This window comes from Equus quagga, chromosome 3 (genome assembly GCF_021613505.1).
Source record: "Equus quagga isolate Etosha38 chromosome 3, UCLA_HA_Equagga_1.0, whole genome shotgun sequence".
Classification (NCBI taxonomy): domain Eukaryota; kingdom Metazoa; phylum Chordata; class Mammalia; order Perissodactyla; family Equidae; genus Equus; species Equus quagga.
This window is the reverse complement of record NC_060269.1, coordinates 54,916,186-54,928,598: the sequence shown is the minus strand read 5'-3', so window position 1 is coordinate 54,928,598 and position 12,413 is coordinate 54,916,186. Positions and strand designations below refer to the sequence as shown.

General features: G+C 33.8%; 1 protein-coding gene across 5 annotated transcripts in view; it reads right to left on the bottom strand.

Moving 5' to 3' along the window:
* CLCN3 (chloride voltage-gated channel 3) overlaps nucleotides 1-12,413 on the bottom strand; it is an 87,175-nt gene that overhangs the window by 45,969 nt on the left and 28,793 nt on the right. For 2 of the 5 annotated variants that reach the window (XM_046656221.1, XM_046656223.1), the window contains exon 1: nucleotides 4,714-4,894. The exons of the other annotated variants lie outside the window; for them this stretch is intronic. In XM_046656221.1, the coding sequence (XP_046512177.1) occupies nucleotides 4,714-4,792 (79 nt within the window). In that variant the 5' untranslated portion in view covers nucleotides 4,793-4,894. Of the gene's footprint in view, nucleotides 1-4,713; nucleotides 4,895-12,413 lie in introns of those variants that run through there. 5 annotated transcript variants of the gene reach the window in all.

Here is a 12,413-nt window from a genome sequence, read left to right as displayed (position 1 = left end):
CGGACGAAACATTAAAAAGGTAATGGCAAGCACAGTGCCTAGTACTTAGTGGGTGGTCAATTAAATATCTGCTGGATAAATGAAGTATATGCTCTTTAAATTTGCTCTATAATCCACGGTCATATTTAACTGCCATCTATTTACAATGCAAAGACTTGGAAATTAAAACTGAGTCCCAAAGAAGTGGACCAAAGATATACAACAGTCAGTAGCAACACTGAGTCCATTAGCCAATTCACTGTTTTATTCTCTGTTCTACTGCCACCCCAACATAAAAAGCCACATCCTTGGGTAAAAAGGATAAAGTGGATACTAAGAAATCTGTATAATTGGAAACATATTCCATGTTCATTTATTATCTCTGCATATAAAATGATTTGAATATTACACGAATAAAAAGATTTACGAAATTTGCTCTCTTAACTGGCAAGAAGGATAAATTGACAGAAACTAAAGTAAATCTATTTTTTTACCTAATTAAGGCTGTAAAGGACTACTTAAAATTACAAATTAAACATATGTTTATTAAAAGACAAAAACAAAACTTTAAAATATAATTTAACCCACCAATCTCCTGTGATCTTGTGTAGGCACAAAGCAGAGACCTCAATGCTGGGAAAACAGCCAAAATTATAAACCTAATATATGCAGCAGGAGATCAGCTCACATTTTGAAATCTTGATACACAAAGCATCTCTGACTTACAACAAGCCATGAGATGGTATAAAATTAATCACAGTAAAGTGTCAGTTATTTTTAGAAAATAGAGCTAGAGATCATAATATGAACCAGATCTTATTGAAGATTTTAAATTCAGATACTGCGGGCAAAATAAACTTAAAGACAAGCTTTGTTTTATACTATTGTTTTAGAATACAAAGCGTTTCTAACATCAAATAAAGAATCCTTATTTGTTCTTTTAATTTACAGACACTTAGATGAATTAATTTGTAAGAAGATATTTAATTTTTTAGTTGGCTAAAAGATTAGAGATAATAGAAATACAACAAGGACCTGAATCCTAAAATCATTTTACAAAGAGCCTAAAGAATGTCCCTATGGCAATAATATCATCATCTAACACCTGAATTCCCAAATAATTTGCAAAAAAATGCTAACTACTGATATTTTTAGGAGGGAATAAAAATGAACAAATTCATCTACTATAATAGGAACAAAAAAGCTTTACTTAAATATCTCTTTGAGCTAATGAATGTAAAGAAATGATTTCAGGAAGAAACTTAAAAGAATAAGATCTCAATCTTTTATTTCAACAGGAAGGCCACATTTTCTGTGCTTTCAAACCATCATCAGTCTGGCATTCAAGTTTGTCTAGGACCTGGTACTCTTCTACCTTCCACCTTTCTATACTACCCCCTTTACTGACCCACTGATGTAACAAAACTAACCAGGGAACAATATAGTAGGCATTTACTCCCATCAGAGCAAGGACTCATTCTATCCTCTCCCCCAGGAACGCCTTATCAAATTCCCTTGTGTACCTGAAGACCTGGCCTACTTTGATAACACTTGTCAAAAGCAGACTGATCTTTTCCTCCCCCTAAGTCCCACAGAACATGCACTCTATACCATTTGCTAGAAATTTATTAACTTTTAGGGGTTTTGCTTCTTTGTTTAAACTTGGGAAGCCTTCTTACGCCCCCACCAGACTCAAAATGCTTAGTTATTACAGGGATATACATATTGAGAAGCAGTAGACATATCTGCATGAGTAAGAGTATGAGCCAAATAATCTGGATCGAAGCCTGACTTTTAATATCTATTTACCTCAGTTTTGTCAAGAGGAAAATGGAGATTATAACAGTACCTACTTCACAAGTCTGTGATGAGGATTAAAATGACTCGTTACACATAAATGAACTCTTACAACTAAAGCACTTACAACAGTATCTGGCAAACAGTATATTCTACACTAAAGATTAGCTATTATTAACATTACTGTTACTACCACTCTCATTCTCCACAGCACCTAGCAGGGCTTTATATATACAAGAGCTCAATAAGTACTTTGAATGAAACAATTAACATTCAAGTAATATTTACAGGTCCTTCATGGAGTAAATGGAGGCTCAAGGCCAAAAGACCAAATCTACTATAAGGATCCGGTAGAAGAAAAGATTTCAACCCCCTAAACTACTTAAACTTCATGAATAAATGAAGAAGAAAGTCAAAATATAAAACTACCAATACAAATAAACTAAGTTTTTTTGTCTTCCTCATAAAAATGGAAGAGACATTTCATGGAAGAACTTAACTTCCATACAGGAAATTTACCCCAAAAGATGGCTATTTCTAAAATGTCATCTTAATTCTAATCTATCAACAATACATTAACTAATTCTATTTTTAATCTACTTACATTTCCAGTTTCTATATTATTCACTTAAATAGGAAGCTTAATTTACCATCTCACCTTGAAAAGTAGTATTAACAAACTTAATTTGCCTCCACAAAGGCAATCCCTAACTCTAGCACTCAGAGATTTAGTAAACAGATTCATCTTTACTTTATTGATCTCTTTTATAATTTTATACTTTGATTATCTGCCTTTTCTCTCTCTATCAGCCTGAAGAGAGATTTCTAGTCATTGTAATTTTGTCCTCACAGAGAAGCTGATTCAGTTTTCTTGACTTATGTTAGTTGCTTGTCTCCACATCTCCAGTTCCTTTGTGTTGACCCATGGCTACAGTAGGTCATAAATTATGGAAAACCACCTCTTCCCACAGATACAGGGATTCTACAGTATAGTACAGTAAGCTTAATAACTGACTGATCTGTACTACAAAGACACAATGTTACTTTCAAGTAACATTGGCTTATATTAAGTTTCATCAAGAAATAAGGAACCAATTTGAGCTGCGAAGAGTGGGACTGATTAGCCCTTAAGTAAGATTCCCAAAGGACTATTTATTAAAACATAATAGAAACAAAAAGCTAGTATCTTTAACCATACCAGCAACCACGCCTACTCTCACATAAGCTTTAGCTTATTTCTTATTATTTGCAGATTTATACAGAGATGGAGGCCATAAGTAAGTTCTGTCAAAGACTGCCAAGCCTAACACTGGGAATTAAAATTTTCCAAGCCCAGGTCTCCCGGTTTATTAGCATCAACAAACTGATGTTGTAATAGCTCAGACAAAACACAGTTTGTCTTGGTTTAGTTTAATTACTGATTAGCAAATACTGTGATATTTGAACAGTCACCATTCATTTACATTGCTTCCTGTTTAAAGAAATCCTTACCAGAAAAGGGATGATGGGAACACAGGAAAAAGGAGAGCTTATGAAACACATTAAGAATTGGGACAAAAAAAAAAAAAAAAACCCACCACAAAAACCTCAGAGTGGTAAGATTATAAGAAATTTTTTTCTTCTCTATGCTTTTAGATATTCTCCCAAATGTTCTAAAATTTCTACATGTATATATAAGAGGGAAACTCTCAAAGAGAAAGAACAACATATGTAACAGGATCTTCATATAGTTTCTTTCAAAATCTGAAAAGCTTTTACTAACAACAGAATACTACAGGATATATAATGTTACAACTGTTCAGAGCCTAAAATAGTGTCTACCAGACAATGCAACCAATAAATATTTGTTGAATATATTAACATTTTTTAATTATAATGGAAATTAATACTAAAAAAAGTGTTATCAGAATACAGACTATATTTTAAATAAAACAGGCTAAATATGCTCAGGAAAATCATGACCTCCTTATTTACTTCATAAATAAAAGTTTGAGTTAAACCATAAAATGAGTGTATAATATCATGCAGTAATTCAAACTAATGTGGCTCATAAATGAAGTCATCTAGCTAAAAGATGTTTCTTGAGGTTCAATTTTTTTTCTAGAACAACAATTGCCAACCAGTCTATTTTTAGAATAATCAGTTTAAGAAAAATGAAACAAGGGCAGTTTAATTAACATGTAATCAGTTTTAAGAAGACCCAGGCAGTGACTGCCAAAAGATTTACACAAATGCTAGCTGCTTTTCCAGTTTTTACAAACTATTGACTATTATTTTTTCTAACGTGCAAAAAATTACCCTAAATGTTTTTATCATACCAATTTTTATGAGATATCTATGGAAGACAATGTAGTTAATGTTAGTCAGCTGAAATGCATATTAAATGAAAAATATTAATATAAAAACTTGTTCATCTGTTATTGTCATGTTAAAGTGTTCTAAAATGTAGGTAGAGCTTTTACTATAAATTTAGTTTGTGGTGTGTAAAAGCTACACTGTAACTGGTAGCAGGTGAAATATAATGGAAATAGACACACACTTGATTTCCCTCGTAAATTTAAAGAAACGCTTATAAGTTTTCCGAAAGAAGAAAAACATTACTTTCTAGGTGCCAATCAACACGACTCTAGTTAGCTGTAAAAGCAGATTAATTCATTTTCGCAGTTAAACAGAAAGAGGATTTTCCCATAGAAGATGGAGTCGGAGTTGGAGTCCGATGTGATCTGAAGCAGTACTAATCTGCACAGAGAAAACAATCGGGGACAGCTACAGAACCACTCAGAAGGTTGCATTTTCCCCTTCCTAATAACCCAGGGCAACTAAAACAACATACTGCAGTATTTAAAGGACAATCGAGAACCTGTGCAAACTAGAGAACCGCCCAGCCAGCATGCAAAACATACCAACAGAGGATTCACAGCAAGGGGATGGTATTACCTCTTTTATGTAATTCCCTCAGGGGAATATAGTCTCCTCCCCCGTCATAAGGCAAATAGGGATCTGAAGACGCATCCATGATTAGAATTTTTAAAAAGAAGAGAAAAAGAAAAGCTTGCTAGCTTAAAAAGACAGTGGCATTTCTTCCACCCCTGCTGCAGCGGGCAAGGGAGATGCCATATTTGATGAGGGTTAGAACTGTATGTAGTTCGACTGGCTGAAGCAACGGGTTCTTCCACAGTGGATGATGTCATCAAAGGGAAATTATTGCAGCCTGGTTGCTAGTGGCTACAATCTAGCAAGGCTTAGAGGCGGAACAGCTTTCTTAATCAGGTCCTGCTACGTATGATGATGACTAAGCTCCAAGTATAACAGACAAAACTGGTTTAAGAATTTTAAAGCACTCACAATATAGCTTCTATAGCATCAGTGGCAACTACAGTAAGACAACAGAAACATTATTTCTTTTGGGTTTTAAGATAAAGATAAGAGGAACAAAGTATTTAATACAGAGATGTGAAAAGGAAATTCTGGATGTAGACAATGCCCCTATTCATTTCTAATGTATAAAAATGGGAGCAACACTCTAATAAGGCTGTGTGATTTTGTAATACAAATGTACTAATTTTTATGTAGTAATGTCATGTGAGTCATGAAGATAAAGAACTAGAACATATTAAAGGCTTCGAGAGACTTGGTTTAAAAGTCTATTCTTATTATCTGAAACATACTGCAGACCTCTGTGGATTAAAAAACTTAGTAACTGAGCGGCTGAATAGTGTTTTATCTCATTAATCCCGTTCAGCAGCCTCATTTCCTTCCTTCAAGGAACCAGCTAGTAAGACATTCTAGCTTTTCAAGAGAAAGAAAACTTACCAACATAATAAGTAACTTAGCTATTGTTTGTGAAACTAAGTAAAAAGATATTACCGACTTACTAGGTAGGAGATTTTCCTCTCCTATCTTCCTATTTTTCCAATCTCACAAAGATTTTGTGCTTAAAAAAAGGGGCTACTAGTAAAATGTGTCCTAAAGCGTACTCTTAACTATCTCTTTGCTAGACATTCTTATGAAATTTAGAAATAAAGAAACTTTTTGTTTTAAACTGTCATTCCAAAATAAGACCTGATGCTCATTTAAGATGAGTTCAAAATTTTACAGCTACCGCTGAGGTGATTCCTCTGGACTACATTCTCCTGCTGAAATAGCTATGTTGTTGCAGTGCCACTAAATAAAAAAATGTGCTGTTTATTAGAAGCAATCCCACAGGACTCAGAGGATCTGTAAAATTTGTTTTCCTAAGTATTGAATGAGCTGACCTCTAAGGTCCACTCCAATTCAAAGCATTTATATAAGAATTGGAGGTAAGGGAAGGAAAGAGAGGACTCAGATGGCAGTAAAGACAGAAATTCTATTCAATCTGTCTAGTATATTTTAGTTATTTGGGGTCTTTTTAAAATTAGCTTAAAGTTTTTATATTTCAAAAAGTCTGAACCTAAGACAGACCTTATAAAATCCCACCTGGGATTTGGGCAAAAGGGTTCTAGGAAAGGAACATAGACTAGAATTACTGCCATAAGAATATTCTGTCTAATTCTGATCCTGGCTATTAACATTTATGACACAACTGTAGGTGATTTTTTTCTTTCTGTTTTCTGTATTTTTCAAATTTTCTTGGAAATAATTTTTTAAACAAGGAAAGCTTTGACAAAGAGCTAACTTTGCTAAATTAACGAAATATAAATTTGGTCCTTTAGTATGTAAGTTCTACTGTTATAAGACTTTTTAAAAATATATGCTTTATGGCATTTATAAATAATTTAGTTTTTATGATACTATCTGCAATCTTTTATGCCTTTAAAATGAAAACCTATCTACAAGTTTTCCTGGTATTTGTAGGCACTCTCTTGTTTTTCCTGATTTACAACTTGGTCATAAAGGAAAAATGAAAATGACAGCTAGCTAGCATTAACTAGAGGGGGAAGAATACCTTCCCTCTAAAATACAGTGACAATGTTGCATAAGCAAAAGTTTTGTAAAAACCTAAGTAAAAGTTTTAAACTATTTTTAAAGAGCAAAAATTCTGTATATGTATGCATGTATATATAATATATAAGTGGTATTTGTATAGAGTTTAGAATGAGACACAGTAAACTCTTAATTCTTATCACTCAGGAAGGAATGAGGTGAAAGTGAGGACAACCATGGTACATTCAGTTTTTACTTTATATAGTTCCATATTGTTTTAAAATTTTAAACAAATATATTACTTACTATTTAAATTTTAAATAAATATATTACTTTTATAATAATAAATCTGAAAATTTTAAAAATTTCAAAAGTAAACAAATCTCTCATGCTTATGGGGTCCATGGCTGCCACTTTCTCTTAAAGTAAAAGAATTATTACTCTGGATTAAGTGCTTTCCAATTACACTTTAGAAAAGGATGAGGTAGATTGGAAGGTGTCGCAAAGGAGGACTTTGATACAGATTAGGTATTACCACATTAATAACCTGAACTACAATTAGAGTGAGGCTGAAGTGGAAAGAGAACAGAAGACAAATTCAAGAATTCCTAAGCACAGCTGGGGGTGGGGGAGGTGGAAAGCTCAGAATGGAAGCTCTGAAGAACAGAAACACCAAAGTAGCAGCACAAAAAAGGACTTAAAATTCAGAAGGGGAAGATATTTCTAATTCCAAACGCACCCTTGATTCTAACCTCAACTTGACATGGGATTCTGGATAAATCACAACCTCTCTGAAGTGTGTAAACCAGGGAGGCAATTCGAATAGATGACTATAGACGACTATAGCGTTATAACCATATATTATAACTACACATATATAACTATATATATTATATATAGTATTATAATGTTCAACCTTTAAGCCCCTCCTAAGGAACACACATGATCCAAGAAATTTACATTGTTACTTGTTGTAATGTTTACTTAAAGTGCTTAAAAAGTACTTTATTTTTTACTTCAGTACTTAAGAAGTACTTAAAAGAAAAAGAAAAATGTTTTTTGCCTTTAGATCTAACTAGCAATTTACAAGAAAATACAGGAAACAGACAGGTTGAATGATAGCTCAGGAACACAACTGCAAAAACCTAAACTGGGAAACAAATGACCCAATTTCTTCAACACATAAATAGTAAGAAAAAGAGGGAAGGGGGGACACCTATAGAAATAAAAAAAAGAGACTTAAAAGATATATCAATCAATTTCCATGTACAATGTTTTATGAAACAATTGGGGAAATGTGAAATAGACAAGATAGTTGACTTTAAGGAATTATTCATATTTTAGATGTGATAGTAGCCTTTAAAAGAATTCTTATCTTTTAGAGATACATAAACAAATATGTATATATTCAAAGAAAAACCAGAGCTGGACAGTAGTTAAAATGGTAAAAACAGATTTTATTCAGGACTATTGCAATGCTGGAAAAGAGACCTCAACATAGAATTCTGCTCAATTGCCAATACAACAAGGAAAACTGGGAATTTATAGGCAAAGAACAGGGAAGCAGGGTCAGTGGATGGAAAATTACTAACAGGAAAAATCCAGGATCAGGGGATCCTGACTAAACAGACCTAACAGGACTCTTGCTGAAGTCAAGCCCAGGTGGTGAGATATCACCTGGAAGACGGAGGATAATGAAGAATCCTAGGTGGCGAGGGCAGGGGATTCTGACTACATGACAGGATTCTTGCCAAAATTGAGCAATACAAAAACAGACAAGCAAATCCAAAGCTGAGATCTGGCTGGGAAAAGAACTCAGAAGAGCTTGACTAAAGTTTGATCAAGAAGGGACTCTTCAGCAGTATATCTATCATCTAAAATGATACGATATTTCAGATTTATTTCAAAATAATCGGGGGAAGGGAGTAGAGATGAAATAAAATTGGCCACAAGTTGATGATTATTTAAACTAAGTGATGAGAACAAGAAGGTACATAACAATTGTCCCTGTACTTTTGTATATGTTTTAAATTTTCTGTAATAAGATTCTTTTTAAAGAAATGCTTAAAAAGAGGAAGACTGGCAGCAGTTAGCTCAGGGCTAATCTTCCTCAAAAAAAAAAAAAAAGAAATGCTTATAAATAAAATCACTTGGATGAGATCAAGATTATCAAAAAATTACATCCTTTACTCCTCAAACTAAATATATTACTACTAGAAGCCTCAGAGTAACTCTAGTTTACAATCCACTGAGTACAGCTGCTTTACATTTACATTTGGACACACTATATGGCATTAAACTTTAATTTGCTGTCAGTTCTCCTCCCTAAGGAAAAGCATCAGAAGGAAAAAAAAAGTGACAGCAAAGCTTTCAAGGAGGACAAGCAATTCAAGCTACACAGTTAGCTGCAAAGTTACCGCAGTACAAAAGAAAGAGGACATGGGAATTCTCAGAAATGACAAGGCAGAAAATAAACTGAAAAAAACAGAATGGCTTTGCACTATTCATACCTCACAAGCACAGGACATTTTAGTTCTCAACCCAGCTGTCTGGTTACCCAAATAATGCATCATAGGATTTAAAACATGAGGAAGAGTTTCTTTCATAAACATTGCACAATGATCACTTTTTCAAAATCAGAACCACAAAGAGCCAATATTTTTAATACCAAAGCAATTCCTTTTCAAGGAACTTGTCAAATATACTCATGCATGAACACACCGGTACAAGGACTGAGGGAAAGACGATTTTAAGATTTCTAAGGTTTAGAAATACTGAAATGCAAATATGTCACTATTTACGTTAAGTGTAAATACACTAAACGCTCCAATTAAAAAAATGAACACTATCTTGGGCTGGACCCTTGGCTGAGTAAAGTTCCGTGTGTTCCGCTTCGGCGGCCGGGGTTTTTGGGTTCAGATCCCTGGTGCAGACCTACTCCACTCACCAGCCATGCTGTGGTGTGTCCCGTGTACAAAGTAGAGGAAGACTGGCACAGATGTTAGCTCAGGGCTAATCTTCCTCAAGCAAAAAAAAAAAAGGAGGAGTGGCAGCACATGTTAGCTCAGGGCAAATCTTCTTCAGCAAAAACTAAAAATAAAAAACATAAACAGTACCTAATAGGACTTTTAAAATTCAACTATATCATTACAAGGGTCTCAACTAAAATACATGGGTGCAGAAAGGCTGACAGCAAAAGGATTGAAAAAAAAAAATTCAAATTGAAAAAATGAAAAAAAGACTTTAAAGAAAGAAAGTATAACCAAATAAACAGTCACTTCAAAATAAAAGTCAGGTGGTTCAATTCACCAAGAAGATATAACCTAATAAGACGATATGAAAGTATATAAAGCAAAAATCTACAGAATGCCAAGAAGTAGTAGTAGATAAGTTTACAAATAAAGTGAAAAATTTTAATGCATCAATATTGAATACTTGATAGAAACACACAGGAGAAAAATCAGTAAGGAAACAACAGATTTCAGTAGAAGATCAACAAATTTTACCTAATAGACATATAGAGAAAACCATTAACCAAAAACCTCATTTTATATACTCTTCTATAGCATACATGGGAAATTTACAAAAATAGACTCTTTTCTGGGTCACAACGCAAGCCTCAAAAATTTCAACATGATAGTACACAACGTATTTTCTTTGACAACAAAGCAATAATGCTATAAATCAATTAAAAACATAATCAGAAACTCCTCATATATTTGGAAATTATGAACTACAGTTCTAAATAACCTCTGGTCAAAATAGGGGCCGGTGCGGTGGCATAGTGGTTAAGGTTCAGAGTGCTCTGCTTTGGTGTCCTGGGTTTGCAGAATTGGATCTCAGGCATGGATCTACACCACTCATCAGCCATGGTGTGGTGGTGACCCCCATACAAAACAGAGGAAGATTGGCACAGATGTTGGCTCAGGGCTAAAGTTCCTCAAGCAAAAATAGAGGAAGATTGGCAACAGATGTTAGCTCAGGGCCAGTCTTCCTTAGCAAAAAAAAAAAAAAAAAAAAAAATCATTATAAAAATTAGAAATGATTTTTAATTAGTGATAATGATAATAAAAGCTTACAGCATGGAGATAAAAACAGTATCTGGAGGAAAATTTATAGTTTCAAATGTATTTACCTCAAAAGAGGCTTAAAATTAAGGAGTTAACCATTCATTTCAAGAGGTTAGGAAAAAAAGACAGCGAAATAAAGCCAAAGAAAGTAGAAAGAAATAAGATCAGAAATTAATGAAACAGAAAACAAATACATAATAGAAAAGAACAAACACAAAACTAGTTCACTGGAAAGACTAATGACTGATAAAGCTACAGTGACACTGATTAATACAGGGGAAAAGGGAAGAGGAGAAGGAAGAGGAAAGGGAGGGAGAGGAGAAGACTACAAGGGCACAAATGACGACTGTCAGGACAAAAAAGGAAATATGACTATAGAAGCTACAGGCATTAAAACAACTTTATGCCAACAGAATTTTTAAATAAAAAGGGTAAATTCTGAGAAAAATACAACTTACCAAACTGATCTAGAAAGAAAGAGAAAATCAGAATAGTGCTACAACCACTAAAGAATTTGAAACAATTTAAAACCTTCTTATCTAGAAAGAAAATTCTAAGCCTAGAGTTTCATTGGCAAATTCTACGAAAATCTGAGGAAGAAATAATGCCAGCCTGACATAAAGTCTTCCAGAGACAGAAGAAGAAGGCATCATCTACAATTCACTTTATGAGGGGAGTACAATTTTGATACCAAAACTTAGAGCAGTATGACAAAGAAAAACTATCAGACAATTTAGTTATGAACATAGATGCAAAAATCCTAAACAAAGCATAAGTAAACCAAATGCAGTAACTGACAAAAAAACTAATAGTACATTAATACTTCAATGATCAGACTGAGTTTATACAAGGAATGCAAGTTGGTTTAACAGAAAAAAGGAGACATAAATCAGATGATCATCTCAAAAGATGGAGGGAAAATGATAAATTCAACATCTATTCATAATTTTAAATTGTATATTCTTAAATGAACTAGGAACAAATGTGAGGCTGTTACCTTTTAATGTGATAAAAGGTAACACAAAAAGTCCACATTGAACACCATACTTAAACTTTGAAGTGAATATTTACTGGTGAAACTTTAAGATCAGTACAAGACAAAAGATGCTTGCAATCACCATTTCCATTCAACGGTTTACTAGAGGTCCCCGCCAGAGCAGTAAAGCCAGAGGGGATGGGGAAGGGACAACCATAAAGACTAGGAAGGAACAAAATTGTCACTATTTGCCAATGATGTGACTATATTCTTAAAGGACATCATAAATAAATCATTAGAATCAATAAGAGTTAAGCAAGCTTTATAAATTTAAAAAAATCAATATTCAAAAATTGAATTTCAAAATATACCATCCAATAGAATTTTAAATTTAAAAAAATAGCATTAAACAGCAATAGCATTAAAAAAAAATACCTAGGAATGAATGCAACAAAAAATGAAGACAAAAGTCATTAGGAAGGGTCGGCCCCATGGACGAGTGATTAAGTTTGTATGCTCTGCTTCGGTGCACCAGAATTCACCAGTTGGGATCCTGGGTGTGGACCTACACACCACTCATCAAGCCATGCTGTGGCAGCATCCCAGAGAGAGGAACTAGAATGACCTACAACTAGGATATACAACTATGTACTGGGGCTTTGAGGAGGGAAAAAAAGGAAGATTGG